Here is a 27,467-nt window from a genome sequence, read left to right on the forward strand (position 1 = left end):
GAAGAAGTGATGGTTTCTGAGCACCACCCACTAACATTGCCAAAACACTTATAACAGCACCGACCCTCATAGGTGCACGACGAAAAGACAAGGAAGAAGAAGAAGAAGAGTAGGAGGAGGAGGAGGAGGAGGAGAGCGAGACATGTGCATGTACGTAACGAATTCCATTGGTGAAATGATTATTGAGATAGAACAATTCTTCATCTTCGTAGCGACGCGTAAAAAGTGACAAGATTCCACTCGTGAGCACAACGATAGTGAACTGCGTTTCACGGTAACACCATCAACGTCGATGGGGCTTACGGATGTTTACTGAAGGACTGAGACTATACGTTGTACAAACGCTTGCTGAAGCAAACAGAGTAACTCACTGCCAGTGTTCAATGGCTATTTATAAATAATGTGAGTTGATATCAAAACATCAGATATTTTTCCTTGGTGGTCAGTTAGCCTGTGTACAGTTGCAGGTACGGTTAGAAATTTTAATACCCTTTCATAATTTATTACATTGTCTCAAAAAATACTTATACGCCTTGCGTCTTAGAAATTTTTAGAGTCAAACAGATACATGTGCGGTAACATTATATTTACTGTACTATGTTTGAAGATTTTTTGGTGCGACAAATATGATATACGTAGTAAAATACATTTTCATCGTAAAACATTATGAGGAATTAAAGCAAAATACGATGAGATTAAAAACAGTAGGTTAATAGTAAACAAAGTACCAAAATGAAAATATATTTGTGTGCTTCCAACACTTAGGAAAGATAATTCGTAGTTACTTTCTATAACGCCATCATAATCATACGCTTCTGTGGTGACTCTTTAAGAGTGTCATCCTTCAGCAACAATCATGATGCTGTGCCCTTGTGTTGTGTATTTTTCAAATTTTCTCTCTCCTTCTTTGACAACATCTTCTTTCTCCACTCCCTCTCCTTACACCAATGGTAACAGCTGTCTATGAATGGGATATATTGTTATGGAGCTCATGATAAAGTTCAGGAATGCTGTTCATTATTTCCTTAAGATTTTTCCACTTCTCAAATTTTGTTTCAAACTTACCTTGATGCGAAGACTGCAGAAAAGGTATTGATGAAGGACTAATATTGGGCTTCCTGAAAGCCGCTTCTACAAACTCAAGCATCACGGTTCAGTGAATACTTGAACTGCACTATTACAGGCTTTTCTTTGCGGATTAAGATCCACCTGATGTTCTTCCAATGTGTTCCCCACTTTTTCCTTTGCTGAAACATCTATGGATTCAATTGAATGAAAGTTCTGTTCCATTTCCACTACGGAACGCTTTCAGCTGACCTCCATCACTGCCTATATCGTGTCCCGGTGAGCCAGTACATATCTGAAGCGTCTCTTTTCCTTTTCAGACAGACTACAATCTTTATCAAATTCCATAAACAAGATATACGGCCATGGTCAAGGATCTTCTGATCTGTTGTGTCAGAATGTTGGTTTTTCCTCAAGATATACAGCCAGTATTTCAAAATATGGCCTGTTTAGACGTGCATTAAATATTACAATAAGTATTCTTGGTGTTGAGTGGTACTTAAGATAGGTAAATAAATTAGTAAAATCGATGTGAAGTGAAGTAGAAATTAGAAAATAAATGAAAAAATTAGTTTAGTTTAGAAGAATTACACACTGGCAAACAGCGGACAAAGCAGCAGTGGCAACGGCCGGCGCTTGAAGTCAGCACATTCACGAGGGAAGCGGAAACTGTCGATTCAGCCGTCAGGGCATCGCCCGACCGGCTCAACGTGTTTCTCATTTGTCACATGTGATCAAAGGCCCTCGCCTACATTCCAAGAGCCAATGACCGACGTAAAGAAGATTCTTCGAGAAGCTTTTCAACGTGACAGAAGAGGCAATGACCGTGAAGTCGTTCACCTCCAGTGAACTGAAGTGAATAAATACGCGAGACGCAGTGGGCCCGACGAGAGTAGAGTAGTTTTCAGTCTGTTTCGGTGCTGAAGACCGTCATGCAAGAAGAGACTACATTATACACAGACCCACCAAGTCCGCCACTGTAATGGAATAGCAAGCAGCAGCCTCGGCGCCAGAAGACAGAAGTTAACACGCGACTGCTACGGTCGCAGGTTCGAATCCTGCCTCGGGCATGGATGTGTGTGATGTCCTTAGGTTAGTTAGGTTTAAGTAGTTCTAAGTTCTAGGGGACTGATGACCACAGATGTTAAGTCCCATAGTGCTCAGAGCCATTTGAACCATTTTGAACAGAAGTTAAAAGGTATTTGACGTCTGATTTTCACGTAGACGGGTGACTCGTGAGGACGGGAAGGAGACGGCCTCACATCAGCAGTCACCTGTGCGCTGGGATGAAGATCTGACAGCCGAAGACTGGTAAGTGGGAGTCCATTGTTCGAGTCCGGGACACTGGCCTTCTCCGCCGCGCCGCTCCGCTGGCCGACGCACAACACACGCGGCCGCTTAGAGAAGAGAAACAATGGGACGCCACATCCAAGGTATCACCATCCGATGCACGACTTCGCTCTCAATAATTAAACGGGCCACCGCAAGAGCCGCGTCTCCAGTCAACTGGGCGAGACGGCGACACGAGATACACATAGCCAGGCGTAATCAGACGCCGCCGCTGCCGCAGCAGAAGGCTTCGCAAACGACACAGCTGCCGCTCTCCGAGCCAGAACATCCAGTAAGAAACCATTGTACAAAATTTTCAATAAAAGTTATCTTACGTAAAAATGCTGTTTCATTGTACCTCATAGCCGAGCCAAGGAAGAACCCATCCTGCCCACATGTTGTTAAGACAGAAAAATTAATTTATTTAGTATTTTCACCCTGACATAACGCTTTAGAATCAAATGCCCTTTGCAGTAATGCTCATCCTGACAATTGCCGAGCATCAAAGGAGAAAACTCAGTTACATTTAGTGACAGAAGTGTTACATTGGAACGATACACACTAGGCTACAGCCATATTTATAAAAAAATTGTACTTGAAGCTTCGTTAAAGACAACAGAATTCTTCTTCTGCCCCATTTCACTTGTATTAATTGTACTACAAATTCATTCCACAGGGTCAATCTATATGCAGGAAATTGTTTGTACTTCTTTTACTCAGAATATGTCCACACATTACCTTACAAAATGCGCATTTAGATCAGTTTCTTGTGAAACGTCACTTTTACCTCTTATATTCTCAGCCCCTCGTTCCGCCTGAAATATTCAATTTCGAGTATTGGTTCCTTACACTAAACTTGCTATTTTAACCCTCGCACCACACGCTGGGGTCGTAGGGACCCCAGAATAATTTTTATTGTTTATTACGAAGAGTATGTTGGCTACAATTTACTGAAACTTAGCGTATATTAGGTTGGTAACACTGCCTTTATGTATGCGATGTTAACTCAAACATCTGCATTGTTGTTGCGGTAGTGTCAAGCTGTAGAGGTTTTTGAACGTCCCTAGGGTCTTGTTTACTCCAGGCTGCGTTCTGTGTAGCACATTTATGCAGATTGAAAATAATAACTTGGCAAGTATACAATATCGAAATATATATTGTGTGTAACTTATAACTGCCTCCTTTCAATGTATCCCTATATTATTTTATTTTATTTTTTAGCGATAATGAGATAACTGATGATATATATAATGCACTTATGGACGAGTTGGGCCGGGAAGATTCATTTGGAGGCCTAGATTCTGATGAAGATCCTGATTTTGTTGAAATACAGGAACCATCAGGTACAGAAGAGAGTGGAGGAGACGATGATGATACTCTTGGTAGTTCTTCCAATTCAAACATCATTCTAGGTAAGAAGGTCTATAAGTGGTCTTCAGCTACACCATCTTCGACAGATAGAACTAAACCCAGAAGTTTAGTAAGTCACCTCCCAATACCAAAGGGTCAGGCAAGGTCTATTTGTAGTCCAATTGAAGCATGGCAATTATTAGTGACAGATGAAATGCTGGACATGATTGTCACTTACACGAACGCCGAAATTACTCGCAAACTTTCTTCAATCGGAAATCCGGAAAGTTACCATAACACTACAAATACTGTAGAGCTAAGAGCTGCCCCTGGACTCTTCTATCTCTGCGGCGTAAACAAGGCTGCTCACACAAATTTAGAACTTTGGTCTCCTAAATTTGACAATGGCGTGTTTCGCGTTACAATGTCACTAAGGCTATTTCAGTTTTTGACTAGTTGTCTAAAATTTTATCAGAAAGCAACCCGCATGCAAAGAAAACAAGAAGACAAATTTGCACCCATTCTAGCCATCTGGACTAAATTCATTGATAACTGCAAATCCCTATAATCGCCTTTCGAATACTGTACAATAGACCAGCAGCTAATGGGCTTCCATGGCAGATGCCCATTCATGATATACAAGCCGGACAAATATGGAATTAAAATTTTGATGTTGAATGATTCCAAGACTTATTACATGCTAAACACTACTCCACACATTGGCAAGGTAGTAACAGAAAAAAATGAAGTTGTCCTATCTTATCATGTGAGAAAGTTATCAGAACCCATTCATGGCACTAATAGGAATCTGACTGCTAACAACTCGTTTTCTTTAGTTCCTCTTTATCACACAATGATTGAAAACTTCGGTTTGACAATGTTGGAAACTGTAAGAAAAAATAAACGGGAAACACGACAATCATTTTTCCGTTCTCGAAATGTCGGAGAAACAATTTCCTTTTGATGTGAATAAGTCGCTACTGTCATATGTCCCAAAGAAGAATAAAATTGTACTCTTGCTGACAACCATGCACTACTCAAACGACATCGACAAAACAACAGGGAAACCTGAAATGATAATTTCATACAATAAAACAAAAGGTGGTAGTGACACTTTTGATCAACTGTGCGAAACTTACACCACTGCACGTGCAACAAGAAGATGAACTGTGACGGTTTTCTGTGGCATTTTGGATCAAAGTGGGATAAACGTCATGGTTCTCTTTACCCTTTCCAGCACTGGAGTAAAGAAGCCACGAAGAAAATTTCTGCATGAACTGGCATGGAACCTAACTGCGCCTCGTCTAAGGCCTAGATTGAAAATACCCTACACTATGAAGGAATGTGAAGAGAACTCTGGAAGAACTATTGGAAATAGATACTGTGGCATCAGACAGACCAGAACCTCTAACCAGCAAAGTGAGATGTTCACTGTGTTCAAGGAAAAGGGACTGAAAAACAAAAATGAGTCGCCACGCTTGCAAAAGGGCGACCTGTGATTAACATAGAGCCCTAATTTGTACCAAGTGTGCACACCGATAATAAAAATGGTGACTGATATATTACAGTTTTTCACTTGACTCTAATATACATTAGTTTCATATTTCTTATGCATTTTTGCACGAATATGCTATAATAGTAATTTTGTAAACACCCAGTGCCAAAATATCCTGTAAAAATCAAATAATCCATTATATTATATTATTTTGTACATTCAAGTTCAGACTAGTGTTGAATTTATACATTAATAAAAAATATATGAAAACTCGTTTCCAGCATAGCGTTTAAGTGTAACTTATATCAAATTTGTAAATACGTATGTTACTCATTGTAATAACTAAATAAAGTCAAATAAGACATTCTGTTCCATTATACACATTCAAATATGAGGAATCTGAACATAAAGAAATATAAGACATCATTTGTTAATAATACTACACACATTTTATAAATACCATGTGTTACTCATTGTTGTTGTAATAAAAAGGTCACTACAAGTAACTATATAGTCATTTACAAAGTCCGATACAAATAAACAGTCCAATGTATGTATTAATGAGCTTGAAAAACACGATATATGCTAACATTTTACTGGGGACCAGTGGATCCCAATGTGAGGTGCAAGTTAATTCAAATCAAATCTGCGATGCCAGGGTTAAGATACTCTCCTGCCTCTGTAATGTGAGCCGTAAGGACACAGGTCACCGTGCATTGTTGAACACAGGATGTTTACATCGCAGCGGTCTCTGTCAGGACATAATTTTCAAAGAGCTCGATACTATCGGCTTCACATCACGTCTTAGTTATCCCGATCCCGAACAAAAGAAGTTATGAAACGACAGTACTTTCTGAAGAAGATCAAACTACTTCGCTGTCGTTCCTTGTCCATGAACACCATGTACGTAAAAGATGGTGCTCCAAGCGCGCTACATGGTACTGCACAGGAGGAACAATGTAGTGCAGATGAATGGCGCGGACCTACCTTTGGCTGCAGCGCGCACGACGTCCAGGTAGCGCAGCGCCATGGGCAGAGGGCTGGCGAACAGGCGTAGGCGCGACCCGTCGGGCCTGGCGAGGAAGATGGCCGTGTGCAGGACCCGCAGCGTACGGGCCTCGACCGGGCTGCCGCCTCCGCGAAGAAGCACCTGAAGAGCGGAAATATTTTTGTCATCATTTACGTCTATTCATCGTCGAAAATAGCGCAGTGCTGTATATTATTCACTAGCAGAGAAACCCGACGTTGCCCCGACACTCCACATCTTCTATTAGCTTAGCCCATCCCCTCCTCCTCCACCCCTCCCACTCTCTGGCCACCTCCTTCTCCACCCCTCCCTCTGTCCACCACCACCCCTCCCTCTGCAGCGAAGCTGTAGTAAGAGATAAACATTTTTCCTGCCATCTTTGTGTTCACCTCCATCTCCCCATCTCTGTCCACTTCCTCCACCCCTCTCACTGTCCTCCACCTCCTCTGCCCCTCCCTCTGCCTACCTCCTACCACCTTCCTCTTTGCCCATCTCCTCCACCCGCCTTCTCTGTCTATCACCCCTTACTACCTCCATCTCAACGGAAAATTGGTGGTTTTACCCCCAACAGTAATTATTTTGAGATAGTAATATGTGTACCAAGTTCGGCTGAAATCGATGTAGGAGATAAGGAGATGCTGAACTTACATTCAAGTCTTTTAAGGACATAATACATTAATATAACCAACTACGCTTCATGAATATTACTTTTACTTAAACTTCAGGCTTTATTGGCATATATAAAGCAATCAACATATTCTATTTAATGGAACTTCTTATAAATTTTGGTACTTATATTGTATTACATACAAGTTACTATGAATAATACTATTTTACATATGTTTTCAAGTCCTGACTTCCATGCAGTATCGTTGTTTCTGTTGAAGTCTGTTTGCTAACGATTACATTTTGCGTTAATGTAGGAATAATAATCAGTTTTGTTGTATGTTCTCACTTTTGTGTTAGTAGTGGTTAAAAATAAATTTTATTCTGTAGTTGACATTTAATGACAGCAGTTGTGACAGATGGTCAGCGATTTTGTTATTTCTGTTGATGTTATTTGTTTACTCATTCCACTCTTTCATTCTTACTTTAATACTAATCAGTTGTGCTACATTCTGATATTTCATTAATAATGGTCAGAAACGAAATTAATTTACAGTCAAAATTTCGTGACAGCAGTAGTGTCAGACGATCAGCGATATTCTGTAGTTACATCTGTTTGTTGACAATTCTGCCAGTGAAGTTATTCGGTTATATTGAATGTACATTTCTCTTCTTGTGTTATTTAAGTCACATTTTCTCTTTGTTTGTATTATAGTTTATCCTGGATCTTGGTGGATAATGTCAGTGAAGTTTCTGATAAATTGTTCATCTTCTAGATCAATCTCCTCGATGAGGAAATTATGATAAGAAATTATCCACTTTTAATCCTCAACGAACAAACTGTCCTAAAATAGAACCAGTTCGTCGAAAACTTTATTGATATTATCCATCGAGATCCAGGATACACCACAACACAACCAGAGACAAAATTTAGCTTAAATATCACAACACAACAGATATCCATTTTATATAACCCAATAACATCACTTGTAGAATTAGCTGCTGGTGAACCTTCTGGGATGTGAGGTCGTGATCCAAGAAACTCTTCTCTTCCTGATGTTTCGTCCAGGACTGCGATGGACATCCTCTGAGGCGCTCCTCCGATGAGTCTTGCCGATTGACCGATCGGACGTCTTAGAGCGACATAAGTACTGTAAGAAAGGGGGTGTGGTCAAAGTAAGTCGTGATGAGCAGAGATAATCCTTGTCAGAGGTAAAGCATAACTATCGATTATCGTCTTACCAAAGATAAAACTTTCTACCGATTTTGCAGAGCCACTGTCCATATGTCGCTAAGTTTCATTGCCTCCTCTTTCCTATTAAAATTATTCTGATGCTTATAAATTTCAAGGACTTTTCTACATAGTAGTGGATAATAATTTGACGTTGAAGATAAAATGGCTCTGAGCACTATGGGACTTAACTGCTGAGGTCATCAGTCCCCCAGAACTTAGAACCACTTAAACCTAACTAGCCTAAGGACATCACACACATCCATGCCCGAGGCAGGATTCGAACCTGCGACAGTAGCGGTCGCGAGGTTCCAGACCGTTGAAGATAAAATTTCTGTTTCAGAAAACTTTACTGTGTGGTTTCCTGACTGAAGAGCATCTCCCGCTACAACTAATTTCTCTATTTTTCCTAATCGGCAAAGACTTCTGTGCTCTTTTAGCCGCCTATTTACGCTCCTTTTGGTACTTCCAATTTAAACTTTACCACGTGTACATGGAATTTTGTAAACACCACAAGTCGACAGAGGAGGGCGTTTATCCTTCACAGATCGGAGTACTTATTCTCTTTGTTGGTCTAAAGACCGGTCTGATATGTTTCTGTAAAATCGTGCCGATCTGATGGGTTACTTTTTTAGTAAAAGGGAGATAAACTGTATTTTTCGCTATCAGGAGTGGCCGAGCGGATCTAGGCGGTACATTCTGGAACCACACGACCGCTACGTCGCAGGTTCGAATCCTGCCTCGGGCAGTGATGTGTGAGATGTCCTTAGGTTAGTTAGGTTTAAGTAGTTCTAAGTTCTAGGGGACTGATGACCTCAGAAGTTAAGTCCCATAGTGCTCAGAGCCATTGGAACCATTCTTTTGTATTTTTCCATCGTTGTGGTTCATCCTTTTCTTTCGGTCTTCTGTCCCTTGGTCGGAAAATCCTCTTTACCTCTTTCTCTGAGTAGCCATTTTTCTCATAGGCTGTTTCAGACGTTTTATTTAAGCGTCCAGGTGTTCCGATGTGCATATCCGTTCGTATGATTTTCTATTTGCATGGTGAACTGGATTTTAGGATTAATTATATTTAGATGCTGAAAGAATGCGTCCAAAGCCTTTCTACCGTGGGACCAAACCACAAATGTGTCGTCTACAAATCAGTAACAGCGATATGGTTTCTTATTTGCTTTGTGCAGAGCCGATTGTTCAAATTTCTCCATACAGAAATTAACGACCACCGTATGAAGATGATATACACAGTGATAAAACAAAGCAGTACGCTTTACCAGACATATCGACCCTTAGACAATGTGTCTAAAAGCGTATTTTAAATACGACAGTATGCCAACTTAGACACTGTGTAACACTTAAAACACTTGATAATGGCACTCTGAAGCCGAAATCATGATCGTGTAAATGTAACAATGCAAATAAAAAAGTCTAATGACGGTACTGACCTTAAAGTGAAACAAAAGAGTTTCTCGGGCCAGGACCTCACATCCCGAAAGGTTTACGAGCAGCTCTGTCATCCGGTCGTGAAAGCCTTCATTCTATGCTTGCTGAGTTGTCAACAAGCAGATGTAATCATACAACATTGCTGACCATCTGACGTAATTGCTGTCACGAAATTTCTACTGGAAATTAATTTTGTTTTTGACCCTTATCAATGAAATGTCAGAACATAACACACAACTGATTACTACTAGAACAACAATTAAAGGATATAACCAGTAACAAATGGACAGCGAAAGAGACATCATATTGCACCGAAGTCAAGACTTGGAAATGTATGTAAAATCATAATATTCTGGAGTAGCTTGCATGTAATAAATGGGTACCAAAATTTATCAGATGTTCTAATACAGATAACCCGATGATGGCTATATAGCCGAAATAGGCCTATACTTCGAATAAAAATAATATTCATAGCAGCGTAACTGGTTATATTGATATTATTACGCAACAGGCTTAGAAGATTAGAAATGACTTACGTGACATATGGACACATACAGGATGGGTGAGAAGTCCCTGTATTCCTGTAACTCGTATTCAGTATCAAACGTTATCATGCATGTAGGTAGCTACGGTACTTCTTACTGGTGGTTGGAATCCATTTTTGGAATTCTTGTTAATAAGTTTCCGCAGCTGCAGGTCGAGTATTAATTTGTAACGAAGGCAGATGTGAAAAGACAGCACACAGGGCAGACAATGAGATAGATTTTAGGAGCGTTCCAGACAATATTTAATAGGCACCATCGGGAAAGGCAACACATCTGGATTTGAAAAGAAGTGGTTTTACTTTTGGCTGTGTTGAAGACGAGCCCCGGAGTGGAAGGAAGAAGACACGAGAGGGCACATGTGCCAGAGTCTCTAATTGAGCAGTCACCTATGAAGTCAACACCTAAATAAACGTGCTACAGAACTCGGTACACCGATGCCATCAATGTGAGATCACACGCAAAAAGACCTTAACGTCAGACCTCTCCGACCTACGATCGTAAATGAGATATCGAATACAGAGCGGAATGAGCGCGTTTTGTTAGCATATCGTGCTTATTTAACGCAATTTCAAAAAGCGGGGAACCATACCATGTTTATATTTTCAGAGGAATGTATCATTTATCGCAACTGACGTGTTAGAAATATTGTCGTTTGGGCGAAAGATAATCCTCTTTGCAAAGTCGAGTTAGGAAGCAACGCATCTCATGTAATGACAGGAGCAGCGATGACATCACAACATTTGCTTGGACCGTACTTTTTTAAAGGTACTGTGATTGGCGCAAAGTACTGACACAAGTTACAAGCATGGTCAATACCTCATCTTGAGGAAATGGGTCTCTCAGAACGCATATGGTCGCAGCAAGACGGAGCGCCTCCTCACTACCCTCCTAACTTCCTAAATGGACACTTTCCAGGACGGCGAAGAGTGGTTCATCAGCAACACCGGCGCCCTTGAAATACCCACCAGGAATACCTAACCTCAACTGAGCAGACATTATCTGGAGTCATTAAGGAGCATGTATCTGCACGTCGTTAAGCTACAAACGAAGAAATGCGCGAACTTGTTGAGGATGCATTTTGCACTATAACACTGGACATGATCAAAAATATGTCAAGAACAACATGGAGGTGCATGGAAAAGCGTTTACAGCATTATGGGGTACATTCCGATATACTGAACACTTAATACGTAAGGAAGGATTTGTGTTTAAAAAAAATCAGTCAGCATTCGATGCTAGTGTGTATGAAGACTTCTCGCCTACCATGTATACACCTGATTGTCTGTTGTTTTTCGCCATACAGCTTGAGGTGTAGCGTCTTGCTTCATGCCATTTGAGATCAGAGAACGGTGAACTGAAGTGCAGTACGAGTCACGCTCTGGACAAGTGGTGTCAGATGCTAGAGTGTATGTAGTTTCTATGCAATGTGGTAGAGATCACTAGCTGACGGACACTGAGCTGCAGTCGAAATACTATCATTTTCATTTGTAGTTCTGTTTGTTTAATTCCCTAATTGTCTGTTAGTTACCATTGTAATTGTGTTTAGTTTGAGAGTGAATTAAGGTATGAATGTGAAATAATGTTTTATGTAAGGTTTTTATACTATACATTGAGGTAACTGGTCTCTTGAGGAATGTTCGAGAATAACGTGTGTGTCAGTCATTCGTACCGGGGAGTTTGTTATTAACTATTTGTTCGGTTCATGGTATTGGGGAAATGAGATCATGATTTCGGTAAATTGGTGATGTTAAGACGGAGTTCATTTTAGATTTGTGGGTTTTCAAAATTTATTTATGTTAATTTACTATTGTATGGCAACGGCCTTGCCGCAGTGCATACACCGGTTCCCGTGAGATCACCGAAGTTAAGCGCTGTCGGGCGTGGTCGCCACTTGGATGGGTGACCATCCAGGCCGCCATGCGCTGCTGCCATTTTTTGGTGTGCACTCAGCCTCGTGATGCCAATTGAGGAGCTAGTCGACCGAATAGTAGCGGCTACGGTCAAGAATACCATCATAACGACCGGGAGAGCGGTGTGCTGACCCCACGCACCTCCTATCTTTATCCTCCACTGGGGATGACACGGCGGTCGATGGTCCCGGTAGGCCACTCGTGACCTGAAGACGGAGTGCTTTAATTTACTATTGTGATGCAGTGGCTAATTTTGGTTTGTTCTGTATACATGCGCGGGATTTAGCGCATTTGTTGCTGCTTTCCGACTGGCTGTGATGTTTCTCTGGTAATCAGAAATTAGGATATTGGCGCGTATTTTGGGAACTAGAAACTTTTTTCGTGCAGAGAGATGAGTAGAGTCGGGGCGTGGGTCTCATAGTGGTCGGACTATTGAGAGGTGCTCCGACGAGAATGATGGCGTAAAGAGTGGAAGAGAGTTCGATTTAACCACTGTGTGAAATTGAACTTTTGGTGACATTTTAAATAACTAAATTTCCCATCGTGTGTTCCTTACTCGCGAACGTGCGCATTTTTCTACGTGAGATTGTTCATAGCAACATGTGAGCGAGCTATTCTAAAAGAAACAATCCATTTGTAAATTTTCTGTGAAGGGTACCAATAATTGCGATAAACTGACAACGGTTGTGAATGATGTGTGCGTGTGCACTATTCAGACTTTTACAGCTTAGAGTAACGCTTGGTAGTAACTGCTGTATGCAAGCTTACCGTAATAGAGAGAAATTTTACGCACTTATATACTTTCCACCGACAAAACAAATTTTAGTACGACTTGCGGTTACGAGGAACACACCTGTTGTTGTTGTTTTGGGGAAGGAGACTAGACAGCGAGGTCATCGGTCTCATCGGATTAGGGAAGGACGGGGAAGGAAGGTGGCTGTGCCCTTTGAAAGGAACCATCCCGGCATTTGCCTGGAGCGATTTAGGGAAATCACGGAAAACCTAAATCAAGATGGCCGGACGCGGGATTGAACCGTCGTCCTCCCGAATGCGAGTCCAGTGTCTAACCAGAACACACCTGTTTTTCCTACAGCTTTTTCCTACTGAGAACTACATTTCAGTAAGTTCAAGGGCGGGTGCGTGTGAGAGAAGACATTCACCACAAGGTGAGCGGAACTTTATACGCAGCAGAATCTCAACGCTCCGCCGCAAATTACAAAGAGGTTGTAAAATTTATCTGTGGTATTCATCCGTGTGGCTTAATGATACGTTCAGGAACAAAGTGATGAAATCATTGGCTCGCTGCAGCGCTCATTCTCGCGACCTGGTTGACAAGTTGAGCAGCAGAAATAAGAGAAAAATTGCACTCCATTCTTTTAAAAGTATTCGAAGTCAACTAAATACAGGAAATAAATACCAGCAGGTCGTTTAAGAACATTCACCCCTTCTCATCCACACCACCACCCCTGCTGGCCCTTAGGAATTTTACTCCCACAGTATTTTTATACAAAAGGAGAGTTCCGTATATACCACATTTGGCTGAAATTTCTTCGGTAAACCCTGAGTTATGCTTCAATGTCACCAGATTCTCATTCCCATCCCTATGGTACGTAGATGGTTCTTAACCACACTGCGCTTCTTTCCAGATAGCAAGTGAAGGTGTATCAAGTATGGTTGAAGTCTATGTGGAAGATTAGGAGGAGATGTTGACCATACATACATACTCTGACGGAAAATAATCGCAACACCAAAAAATTATTAATATAGAGTAATACAGTCTCGGGAATTCATTTTTCTTCATGACATATTTAAGTGATTAACATTACAAGATCACAGGTTAATTTAGGAGGGAATTAAGCCATTGCAAGTGTGAAATGCTGGTACATTAACAGGCAGTGTAACCACCAGAATGTTGAACACCTGGTGGGCTCACCACTCTTTATTGAGTTCATGTTTGGTTCAGGTGGCCCCAGCCTTTGCAGCACCTCTTCGTGCTGTATGTCTGTCCTCCTGCTATACTTTTTTCCCTCCCTTGCGGAACATGTATTGGGTATTTTCGAGTATGCGTTCTACTGCTTCGGTAGCCCGGCATCGGAACAGCCCCTCATCTGCTTTTCCTTCTTTTATTGTTATCCTCCTTCTCCCCTTCCTCCGCTTCGGTGTTTGAGGTCTGTTCTAGTTTCTTCTTCCTCCCTCTGCGCTCTTGAGGGCCGGCTCACGCGTTCGACACGTAACAGGCGACTGGGTAAGGTGTAACCCGCAGCCCCAGGTCGACAAGTAGAGTTTGCACTTATTTCTTGGTGCAGGCAAGGCCCAGGGAAGGATGACTGCTTAAACTGTTACCTTCCTCGACAGGTAGAGTTTGCACTTATCTCTTGGTACAGGCAAGGTGCAAGGAGGGATGACTGCCTGAACTGTTACATTCCCAACTGCCAACTGGTTCCTCTGTCTGGAGTTCTCGAGGTGTGACTTGAGGCGTGAACAGTCGTCTGAGGCAGGTGCGCGCCCCTCAGAGAGGGGACCCCAAGCGGAAGGTGCGCGCCGTCGAAGACGCTGGCAATCAACAAGACGGAATATTTTTCGCAATGAGCCAGTCATCTTCAACTCAGTCTACGTCCACTTACCGCAATCGGGATGAGGCAAAAGATTCAACGATCTCCAAGTTGCAACTCGGTTCCTTGTGGTGTCACTTGCCGACGTAGATCAGACTTTTGCTACAGTTAATCCATTTATTAGTCATAAAGGCGTTGATGCAAGTGCAGGTCCTGTGAAATCCTGCTCTCACTTACATGATGGCACTTTGCTTCTGGAGATAAATTGTGATCTTCCATCCCAACAACTGCATACACCTTCGCTCCTCCATGGCTATCCTGTTTGTGTGGGGGCCGATCTTAGTTTGGATTCTTCGCCTGGTGTTATTCACACTCGGCCGCTTAATGCCTGACTGAGACAGAAATCAAACTCTACCTGTCTCATCAGGAAGTCACCGTCACCCATTGGGTAATAAAAAAGGCTGACGCAAACTTCGTGCTCACACGCACTCTCTTTCTCATATTCGATCGACTGGTGCTTCCAACGTAACTTAAGGCAGGCTAAGAAGTCATCATGGTCCGACCGTATATTCCAAACTCAATGCATTGCTATCAGTGTCAACGTTATAACCACAGTCCCACGACCTGTTAAAACACGCCCAAATGTGTTACCTGCGGTAGATACGCTCATGAGGGGGATTGCCTGCCCCTTCTCCCTGCTGCATTACTTGTTGATGACGACCATGCCGCTTCATCCCATGAGTGTCCCGTGTATCTCGTTGAGCAGCCCATCAGGAGACCAGGGTGAAGGAAAACGATGTTCTCCATGCCCGATTCGAAGATCCTCTTCAACTGTGTCGCCGAGTGGTACCCACAACAGACCGACTTCTTTTTCGCTGGTACGCACTGCCTACCATTTTTCTGCCCTGGAGTCCGCAGGCCAAGTGAGAAAGAATGCTGACGCCTCCGTCAATTACATAGAACAAGATCCTCCAGTCTCTGCGCCCTGTAGCAGTGAGTCTTAAAAGGCTGGCACTTGGCAGCCTCCAAGACGATCGCCCTTTAATTGTTCCCTCCTCCCCATTCCATGTGGCGACTTTTCCTCAATTGAATGTTCATCGCATTAGGTCCAAAAACATGGAATTATGGCTGTTCTTGGAGTTGCAGCGTCCAGTTGTTTTCTGTGACCACTTTGACCTCTAGAATTTCCTTCCAGACCACTAATCCCTTCCCCACAAGGACGGCATTCCATCTCTTGGATGAGTCATGCTGCTCATTCGGGATCTACATCTACGTCTGCACTTACACTCCGCAAGCCACCCAACGGCGTGTGGCAGTGAGCACTTTACGTGCCACTGTCATTGCCTCCCTTTCCTGTTCCAGTCGCGTATAGTTCGCGGGAAGAACGACTGCCGGAAAGCCTCCGTGCGCGCTCGAATCTCTCTTAATTCTACATTCGTGATCTCTTCGGGAGGTATAAGTAAGGGGAAGCAATATATTCGATATCTCATCCACAAACGCACCCTCTAGAAACCTGGACAGCAAGCTACACCGCGATGCAGGGCGCCTCTCTTGCAGAGTCTGCCACTTCAGGTTGCTAAACATCTCCGTAACGCTATCACGGTTACCAAATAACCCTGTGACGAAACGCACCACTCTTCTTTGAATCTTCTCTATCTCCTCTGTCAACCCGACTTGGTACGGATCCCACACTGATGAGCAATACTCAAGTATAGGTCGAACGAGTGTTTTGTAAGCCACCTCCTTTGTTGATGCACTACATTTTCTAAGGACTCTCCCAATGAATCTCAACCCGGCACCCGCCTTACCAACAATTAATTTTATATGATCATTCCACTTCAAATCGTTCCGTACGCATACTCCCAGATATTTTACAGAAGTAACTGCTACTAGTATTTGTTCCGCTATCATATAATCATACAACAAAGGGTCCTTCTTTCTATGTATTCGCAATACATTACATTTGTCTATGTTAAGGGTCAGTTGCCACTCCCTGCACCAAGTGCCTATCCGCTGCAGATCTTCCTGCATTTCGCTGCAATTTTCTAATGCTGCAACTTCTCTGTATACTACAGCATCATCCGCGAAGAGCCCCATGGAACTTCCGACAATACCTACTAGGTCATTTATATATATTGTAAAAAGCAATGGTCCCATAACACTCCCCTGTGGCACGCCAGAGGTTACTTTAACGTCTGTAGACGTTTTTCCATTGGGAACAACATGCTGTGTTCTGTTTGCTAAGAACTCTTCAATCCAGCCACACAGGTGGTCAGATATTCCGTAGGCTCTTACTTTGTTTATCAGGCGACTGTGCGGAACTGTACCGAACGCCTTCCGAAAGTCAAGGAAAATGGTATCTACCTGGAAGCCTGTATCTAATATTTTCTGGGTCTCATGAACAAATAAAGCGAGTTGGGACTCACACAATCGCTGTTTCCGGAATCCACGTTGATTCCTGCAGAGTAGATTCTGGGTTTCCAGAAATGACATGATACGCGAGCCAAAAACATGTTCTAAAGTTCTACAACAGATGTCCATGGCCAGACCATCTCATTGAACACCTGCCTGCAAGCTGTTGCAATTCGCATTTTCCATCCATTTCTCATTATACCGACGTACTAAGGAATGACGAGATACGGTTGAAGTTCTCTAAGGCTATAGATCAACAAGGAATAGCTCAGTAGGCAGTACAGTTGAAGAGGAATGAACATTTCTAAAAAGGGCCATAACAGAAGTTGGGAAGCAAAACATAGTACTAAGATGGCAACTGCGAAGAAACCATGGGCAACAAAAGAAACACTTCAATTGGTCGATGAAAGGAGGAAGTACAAAAATATTCTGGGAAACTCAGGAATACTGAAATACGAAGTACAAGTCGCTGAGAAATGAAATAAATAGGAAGTGCAGGGAAGCTAAGAAGAAATGGCTGTAGAAAAAATGCGAAGATATTGAAAAAGAAATGATTATCGGAAGGACAGACTCAGCATCCAGAAAGCCAAAACAACCTTTGGTGATATTAAAACCAAGGGTGACAACATTAAGATTTTAACGGGAATTCCACTGTTAAATGCAGAGGAGAGAGCGGATAGGTGGAAAGAATACATTGAAAGCCTCTATGAGGGGGAAGATTTGTCTGATGTGATAGAAGAAGAAACAGGAATCGATTTAGAAGAGATACGAAATCCAGCATTAGAATCAGAATTTAACAGAGCTTTGGAGGACTTAAGATCATATAAAGCAGAAGGGATCGATAACTTTCCATCAGAAATTCTGAAATAATTGGGAGAAGTGGAAACAATACGACTATTCTCGTTGGTGTGTAGAATGTATGAGTCTGGCGACATACCATCCGACTTTTGGGAAAGCATCATCCACACAATTCCGAAGATGGCAAGAATTGACAAGTGCGAGAATTATCGCATACTCAGCTTAACAGTTCATGCATCCAAGTTGCTTACAAGAATAATATACAGAAGAATGGAAAAGAAAATTGAGGATGAGCTAGATGACGATCACTTTGGCTTTAGGGAAGGTAAAGGCGCGAAGAGGCAATTCTCACGTTGCGGTTAATAAAGGAAGTAAGACTAAAGAAAAATCAAGACACGTTCATAGGATTTGTCGACCCATGAAAAGCGTTCGACAATGTACAATTCTGCAAGATGTTCGAAATTCCGAAAAAATTTGGAGTAAGCTATAGGGAGAAACGTGTCATATACACTATGTGCAACAGCCAAGAGGGAATAATAGAAGTGGACTACCAACAACGAAGTGCTCGCATTAAAAAGGGTGTAAGACAAGGATGTAGCCTTTCGCCCATACTGTTCAATATGTACATTGAAGAAGCAATGATGGAAATAAAAGTTCAGGAGTGGAATTAAAACTCAAGGAGAAAGGACATCAATGATAAGATTCGCTGATGACATTGCTATCCTGAGTGAAAGTGAAGAAGAATTACATGATCTGTTGAACGGAACGACTACTCTAATGAGTAAATAGTATGGATTGAGAGTAAATCGAAGAAAGACGAAGGTAATGAGAAGTAGTAGAAATCAGAAGAGCGAGAAAATTAACATCAGGATTGATGGTCACGAAGTAGATGAAGTTAAGAAATTCTGCTACCTAGGAAGTAAAATTATTAATGACGGACGGAGCATGGAGGACATCAAAAGGAGACTAGCAACGGCAAATAAAGGCATTCCTGGCCAAGACAAGTCTACTAATATCAAATACCGGCCTCAATTTGAGAAATAAATTTCAGAGAATGTACATCTGGAGTATAGCATTGTATGGTAGTGAAACATGGACTGTGGGAACACCGGAACAGAAGAGAATCGAAGAATTTGCAATGAAGTGCTACAGACGAATGTTGAAAACTAGGTGGACTGATAAGGTAAGGAATGAGGAGGTTCTGCGCAGAATCGGAGAGGAAAGGAGCATGTGGGAAACACTGATAAGGAGAACTGACAGAATGATAGGACATCTGTTAAGACATGAGGGAATGACTTCCATAGTACAAGAGGGAGCTGTAGAAAGCACGAACTTTAGAGGAAGACAGAGATTGGGAATACATCCAGCAAATAATTGAGGACGTAGATTGCAAGATTCAAACGAGTCAGAAGACTGGTGACAAAAAAAAGAAGTCTACATCCCTTCGTTACGCGCTGTCTCCAGGGCACACTGATTCGTGTTTATTAGTCAGTTCCACCACCCATTTTTGTTGTTTACGCCCACCATCCCCTTTGGGGCTTGGACCATTGCGTGATCGATAGGTCGTGCGACAGTGTCTAGCAGAACTTCTTTGTTTAGGACGGCATACTTCGCGTGGTGGTTGGAGGCGTATGGGCAGTGGTAGTGAGACCGGGAAGGCCAAATGGTTAGCTTGGAGTAAGGTAGTGGAGTTGTACCCAGACAGGGAGACGAGTAGTGTGCCGGATGTTGGTGGACGGTAGAAGTGTGGTAGTCAAATCACCGGCTCTGAGCATAGCAGCCTTACCAGGAAGAGCCCCTCAGTTGGGTTCCTGGAATGCGAACCTTTATTATCTCTGCTCCAGCTGGCTGCAAACCAGTGGAAGTGTTAGCTGTGTACAGAGGGAACGAGCATCTTGTGTGCTTCAGCGACTGACTGGACTTGGAGCCAGACATTGGACTGCCGCTGTATTGACGTTGTTGGTGGCCCGATGCTGTCCTTTCTGGACCGTTTCATGGATATATCTGGTGGGCTTCTGATTTGGTTTATCGGATGCGAGTGAGCCAAGCATCGGCAGTAACCATATCCATAATAGCCATTTTCTGTACCAGAACTGTGACTTTTTAGTTCAGTATTTTCTAGTACATCTATATTTATACTCCGCAAGCCACCCAACGGTGTTCCAGTCGCGTATGGTTCGCGGGAAGAAAGACTGACTGAAAGCCTCCGTGCGCGCTCGAATCTCTCTAATTTTAGATCCGTGATCTCCTCGGGAGGTATAATTAGGGGGAAGCAATATATTCGATACCTCATCCAGAAACGCACCCTCTCGAAACCTGGACAGCAAGCTACACCGCGATGCGGAGCGCCTCTCTTGCAGAGTCTGCCACTTGAGTTTGCTAAACATCTCCGTAACGCTATCACGGTTACCAAATAACCCTGTGACGAAACGCGCCGCCCTTCTTTGGATCTTCTCTATCTCCTCCGTCAGACCGATCTGGTATGGATCCCACACTGATGAGCAGTACTCAAGTATAGGTCGAACGAGTGTTTTGTAAGCCACCTCCTTTGTTGATGGACTACATTTTCTAAGGACTCTCCCAATGAATCTCAACCTGGTACCTGCCTTACCAACAATTAATTTTATATGATCATTCCACTTTAAATCGTTCTGCACGCATACTGCCAGATATTTTACAGAAGTAACTGCGACCAGTGTTTGTTCCGCTATCATACAATCATACAATAAAGGATCCTTATTTCTATGTATTTGCAATACACTACATTTGATTATGTTAAGGGTCAGTTGCCACTCCCTGCACCAAGTGCCTATCCGCTGCAGATCTTCCTGCATTTCGCTGCAATTTTCTAATGCTGCAACTTCTCTGTATACTACAGCATCATCCGCGAAAAGCCCCATGGAACTTCCGACACTACCTACTAGGTCATTTATATATATTGTGAAAAGCAGTGGTCCTATAAGACTCCCTTGTGGCACGCCAGAGGTTAATTTAACGTCTTACTTTATCAGGCGACTGTGCGGAACTGTATCGAACGCCTTCCGGAAGTCAAGGAAAATAGCATCTACCTGGGAGCCTGTATCTGGGTGTCATGAACAAATAAAGCGAGTTGGGTCTCACACAATCGCTGTTTCCGGAATCCATGTTGATTCCTACAGAGTAGATTCTGGGATTCCAAAAAACGACATGATACGCGAGCAAAAAACATGTTCTAAAATTCTACAACAGATCGACGTCAGAGACATAGGTCTATAGTTTGGTGCATATGCTCGACGACCCTTCTTGAAGACTGGGACTACCTGTGCTCTTTTCCAATCATTTGGAACCTTCCGTTCCTCTAGAGACTTGCGGTGCACGGCTGTTAGAAGGGGGCAAGTTCTTTCGCGTACTCTGTGTATTATCGAACTGGTATCCCGTCAGGTCCAGTGGACTTTCCTCTGTTGAGTGATTTCAGTTGCTTTTCTATTCCTTGGACACTTATTTCGATGTCAGCCATTTTTTCGTTTGTGCGAGGATTTAGAGAAGGAACTGCAGTGCGGTCTTCCTCTGTGAAACAGCTTTGGAAAAAGGTGTTTAGTATTTCAGCTTTACGCGTGTCATCCTCTGTTTCAATGCCGTCTTCATCCCAGAGTGTCTGGATATGCTGTTTCGAGCCACTTACTGATTTAACGTACGACCAGAACTTCCTAGGATTTTCTGTTAAGTCGGTACATAGAATTTTACTTTCGAATTCACTGAACGCTTCACGCATAGCCCTCCTTACGGTAACTTTGACATCGTTTAGCTTCTGTTTGTCTGAGAGGTTTTGGCTGCGTTTACACTTGGAGTGAAGCTCTCTTTGCTTTCGCAGTAGTTTCCTAACTTTGTTGTTGTACCACGGTGGGTTTTTCCCGTCCCTCACAGTTTTACTCGGCACGTACCTGTCTAAAACGCATTTTACGATTGCCTTGAACTGTTTCCATAAACACTCAACATTGTCAGTGTCGGAACAGAAATTTTCGTTTTGATCTGTTAGGTAGTCTGAATCCGCCTTCTATTACTCTTGCTAAACAGGTAAACCTTCCTTGAATTAAAATGTCTCGGTGTACATGCCGCGTCAATTCAGGATAAAACTCGAAGCTTTCGACCACTACCTCCATGGTCGTCGTCAGGGCTAAAACTGACTGTCGTGAACTAGCGAGGTTCCCACTTTTATATGCCAAGGACGGCTTCTGATTGGCTGGAATACGTCATAGCAACAGCGATATGGCGCGTAGTGAAGTGGCGCCCTCTACTTCCATAGATGTAGTTTCTATCCTGCGTTGCTTGCAGCGCCATCCCTTGAATCAGGAGGTAAAGTGCGGGAAGTTTTTCTCTGCGATTTTTCTTTATCCAGTGCACTCTTCCAAGTGTTGCTCAGTGCATAGCCGTTGTCTCTGTTAAAGTTATTATCGCTAAGTCTAATTTCGAGTGCTTCCCGGATCACAGAGTCCCAGTAATTCGATGCGTGGGCTATTACTCTGGTTTCTTCAAATAAAATCTTATGCTTGTTAAGCAGACTGTGTTGAGCCACCGCTGATTTTTCCAAATACCTGTATTTTAGGTGGCGCTGGTGATCGATGCAGCGGTCGGCAACGGTTCTTACAGACTGGCCCACGTAATTCTTGCCGCATTCGCAAGGAATAGTATAAATTCCCGGCACTCTTAAGCCGAGACTATCTTTGCTGATCTCAACATTTCCTTAATTTTCATAGGTGGTCGGAAAACTGGTTTTATTCCTTGCCTCTTCAGGACTCTGGCTATCTTGCTCGTTGTAGCACCACAAAAAGGAAGCCGCGCTATGTGTTGGTCCTCTTCCTGTATATGGCTGGCATCGTGTCTTACTTTCGTGGACAATACTGATTAAATTTCACCGGCAGAATAACCATTGCCGGCCGCGGTGGTCGCGCGGTTCTAGGCGCGCAGTCCGGAACCGCGCGACTGCTACGGTCGCAGGTTCGAATCCTGCCTCGGGCATGGATGTGTGTGATGTCCTTAGGTTAGGTAGGTTTAAGTAGTTCTAAGTTCTAGGGGACTGATGACCACAGCTGTTAAGTCCCATAGTGCTCAGAGCCATTTTTTGAAGAATAACCATTCCTCTCGAAAACAGTCGTCAAATGGTTAATCTCGAGACCGAGGTGGTCCTTGTCGGAAATAGTCCTGGCTCTGTGTACTAAAGTATTCAGCATAGCTCTCTTCTGAGACGGAGGATGGAAGCTGTGGCTATGCAGAATAAATCTGTATGGGTTGGCTTCCTGTACACAGAATGGCCCAGTCGTCCATCCGGCTTTCGCTCTACCAACACATCTAAAAAAGGTAACTTCCCTTCCTTCTCTACCTCCAATGTAAATTTTATGTTTGGATGTACACCATTTAAATGTTCGACGAACTGCTGCAGCGTGTCGCTGCCGTGTGGCCAGATTAAAAAAGTATCGTCGACGTATCTGTAGAAGCATGATGGGCGGAGGTGAGCACTGCTCAACGCTCGTTCTTCAAATTCCTCCAAATACAGGTATTTGGAAAAATCAGCGGTGGCTGAACACAGCCTGCTTAACAAGCATAAGATTTTATTTGAAGAAACCAGGGTAATAGCCCACGCATCGAATTACTGGGACTCTGTGATCCGGGAAGCACTCGAAATTAGACTTAGCGATAATAACTTTAACAGAGACAACGGCTATGCACTGAGCAACACTTGGAAGAGTGCACTGGATAAAGAAAAATCGCAGAGAAAAACTTCCCGCACTTTACCTCCTGATTCAAGGGATGGCGCTGCAAGCAACGCAGGATAGAAACTACATCTATGGAAGTAGAGGGCGCCACTTCACTACGCGCCATATCGCTGTTGCTATGACGTATTCCAGCCAATCAGAAGCCGTCCTTGGCATATAAAAGTGGGAACCTCGCTAGTTCACGACAGTCAGTTTTAGCCCTGACGACGACCATGGAGGTAGTGGTCGAAAGCTTGGAGTTTTATCCTGAATTGAAGCGGCATATACACCGAGACATTTTTATTCAAGAAATACGGCGCGAAAGACTTCGTAGCCAGGTAAACCTTCCTCCCTTTTTTTATATTCCTAGTAACTTCCATATTCAGGGATGCTGCAACGGCCTTATGATCACTGATTCCCTGTTATGCACTTAAAGAGTCGAAAAGTTCGGGTCTGTTATCAGTAGGTCCAAGATGTTATCTCCACGAGTCGGTTCTCTGTTTAATTGCTCGAGGTAATTTTCGGATAGTGCACTCAGTATAATGTCCTTCTAGATTCACGTCAGTTTCCTTATCAGACTTCTGGTTATTGATCGCACTTCTTTCTTTAGGCATGAAAGTTAAGTGTGCACTCACATCAAATTACCGAATGTTTTTTCTTCATTTAATGCTCAATTAAAAAAAAAATGGTACAAATGGCTCTGAGCACTATGGGACTTAACATCTGTGGTCATCAGTCCCCTAGAACTTAGAACTACTTAAACGTAACTAACCTAAGGACATCACACACATCTATGCCCGAGGCAGGATTCGAACCTGCGACCGTAGCAGACGCGCGGTTCCGGTCCATTCTAAGTGTTATTTGTGAAGTTCAGTCTCAGCTTCCCAAATGGACACTGTTAAGGCGTCGGATTTGTGGTGGGACACATTTATATATTAAATGGGTTCATTTCATGTGTCATGCCCTGCATAAACTATTAATGGAGTGCACTGTGTCATTTCCTGTCTTATTGGGTTTTTATACTACCAATTTTAACTGTTTTTTAATTGTTTGTAGGTGTGGGAATAGGCGGACGAAACCGTTACCACCCCAATATTGATATAAAATCGATATCAATATAATTAACTGATTAGTTTATTACCCCTGACGACATCATCCCCAGCCAGTACAAGGAACCCCGCCCCCTTCCCCTTTCCCCTTCGCCTCTCCCTGAGAACCTGCCCTACTGGTTGGAATTTCGAATTTTAGCGGGAATTTCAAAATGGTGGGAATTTCTTTGTCCCAAGGCTTTGCTGAACGTCCAACCCCACCTCCCATCTGGGAATTTGTGGGAAATTCAAACTATCAGATACCATTTCCGGGACTCTAACCCCAGTACTCCTGGACGGAAAGCCCAAGTGCACCCCATACACAGGGAAACTCTCCAGCTGCAGGTGAGTAAGGTTAGATTACTTCATTAATTTAGAGTGGGAAAATGAAGTACAGATCCATCCTATTACGTAATTAATCATAAAGATCAGTCATAATTATACAACTATATGCAGAGTGCTCACCAAGGAGCGCTTAAAATCGCAATATAGCTCAAAAATTGACGATGTCATAAAACTGCTGTTATCCTGCTGGCAAAAAAATTCACAATACCTCTCGAAGCTATTGGCAGATATACTCAAAATAAACCCTACGTAGAACGATCCCTTTACTCTATTCTAAGTGTGAACTGCGAGGAGAAAAGCTGGAGTGGAAGATATTATCTTTATTTTTGGTGGGAAATGTGTTCAGCTAACGAGATATTGGGGTCTGAGACGGAGAGATTTAATACGTGTGCTGCCTGTTAGCATACAGCTCAGGACTGTTTCTATAGCCTCCTATCTGAGGAATAGATGGAAGTGATAATGGACGAGCGTAGGGGGAATACTTTTCAGCAAATAATAGTGATGCAGTAGGGTGAACTGACGATGCGTTTTACAACTCATAGGGACTATTACCTGTGGTAGAGCTGTTGTGTATCTAAAACAGTCAGTCAGGCCACAGTGCAGGTGATGACTTCAATCGCCCACAGCCATTCCTTTTACTGACCATGTAAGTGTCTCACTGTCTGACGTACGTCGAAATTCGTTACAGATGCCTCCCGCTGCATTGCTGTAATTAGAACAGTGAAGCATTTTCCATCAGTTGTGGTATCGTGCCTTGGTCTTCCCACACTCAATGATGGTTTGTCTTTTTACCCCTTGCCCGCATCTCGTGGTCGTGCGGTAGCGTTCTCGCTTCCCACGCCCGGGTTCCCGGGTTCGATTCCCGGCGGGGTCAGGGATTTTCTCTGCCTCGTGATGGCTGGGTGTTGTGTGATGTCCCTAGGTTAGTTAGGTTTAAGTAGTTTGAACCATCTGAAACAAAATAAAGTACGCTAACCTAACCTTCCACTCATACAGGAGTATAATAGGGTTTACTTCGGCTTTCCACCCAGAACGATCAGGCTTCGAGTCCCGGAAAGCGCTTCTGATAGTTTGAATTTCCCACCAATTCCCATGTAGGGGTGCAGTGGGATATCAGCATAGCCTTGGGATAAAGAAATTAGTTCCATTTTGAAATTCCCACCATTTTTTGAATTCCCCACCGAAATTCGACCAAAATTTGGAATTCCTGCCAATAGGGCGTATGGGGGGAGGGGGATTACAGGGGAGGGGGAGTTCGAAAGTAAGGGAGGAGGAGGGGACGTCGATCCATCCTACCAGATGGGGAAAACCTATTACATAATTTGAGGGTAATTAATTGATCAACTGGGGTGGTACGGCTTTGCCCCAGTAATGGTGGGGCCTCTTTATCTTAATTATTAAGTCTCACTCAGTGAGTACTTTATTTTGCAATTGTTATTACTATATTATACGTTGCTGTGATGTTAAATAAAATGTTATGTTGTATCTGCTATTAGTCTGGGGTTCATGAAGCAACCAAATGCGTTTGCTTGGGATTTAGTGCTCCGCTCCACGTGGCGGTTACTTCTTTAGTCCTCACCCACGTGGCGAGAGTAAGTACAGTATGTGGTTGGCAGTCAAACTTCCTGCCCGGTGAATGTATGTGGAACTGTGTTTAGATTTTAGCCGCCTTACAAGTTTCATTGATTTGAATCCGTCAGTTCACTGAAAAATTACTTACTTGTTTTCTTTTTGCTGTAATTTTGCCTATCCCTTTCTTATTGCTGTAATTTTGACTGTGTACAGCGGCTTTCGGTCTATAGTAGACGCCTGGCCCAATTCCTGTGCTAAATTCTTGTTTCTTTGCTAATTAGTATACCATTTGTGTTTCTTTTGGTGGGAACTGGATGAAATATGCCTGGGTGATAGAGCAAGTGCAGCGTCCGAACATGGAGCCAAGTCAGCGATCGGCAGAACGGGCAGCCACGTTCATGAGATCCTGCACCACTCAATCTCTCTGAGCCCACTATGCCTTGCTAAGAAAGGGCTGTATAGCACGTCGATGTACATATTGGTCATTTAATCATTACGCGCCTACTGCAGCTCTCCTTTAAATTATTTTATTTCATGTAAATTGTTCAAGTGTTAATCAGTCAATTTGCCAATTGCGTGATTACTAACTTTATTTACTTAAATGTGTTACGCAAGTGTGACTCAGAAAACTGAGAGATTATTAATCTTACCTCTTTTATGCATTTTTGATTTTTGAACCGGCCAAGCACCAGGAGATTCGAGATCTGTTAGTTTCATGAAGGTTCTCACTGACTATTTCTACCATTCAGGACGAAATGTTTTACATCAGTTTTGTCTGGTTATTTCTCTTTCGTGTCTTCTGCGTCTTCGCTATCTATCCGTCTAATAATTTTCCTATATGATGCTTATTTGAGGAGTATACTTCCAATTTTGACTGTAAATCATATTCTTTCGAGAAAGAATTTTTGGCTCCTTTATTGTACTGCTTTAACTATTACTCTGTTTCCTATTAATAAATGTGGTACAGTTTTATCCT

General features: G+C 42.9%; 1 protein-coding gene across 1 annotated transcript in view; it reads right to left on the minus strand.

The window, feature by feature from the left end:
* Positions 1-4,060: 4,060 nt before the first annotated feature.
* The window catches only part of LOC124775410, a 134,696-nt gene continuing 111,289 nt past the window's right edge, over positions 4,061-27,467 (minus strand). Inside the window, exons 3-4 of the mRNA XM_047250242.1 lie at positions 6,227-6,389; positions 4,061-4,089 (exon numbers count right to left, since the gene is read on the minus strand). Of these exons, the coding sequence (XP_047106198.1) occupies positions 4,061-4,089; positions 6,227-6,389 (192 nt within the window). The remainder of the gene's footprint in view (positions 4,090-6,226; positions 6,390-27,467) is intronic.

The sequence above is a fragment of the Schistocerca piceifrons genome, chromosome 2 (assembly GCF_021461385.2).
Source record: "Schistocerca piceifrons isolate TAMUIC-IGC-003096 chromosome 2, iqSchPice1.1, whole genome shotgun sequence".
In the NCBI taxonomy this organism is placed as follows: Eukaryota; Metazoa; Arthropoda; class Insecta; order Orthoptera; family Acrididae; genus Schistocerca; species Schistocerca piceifrons.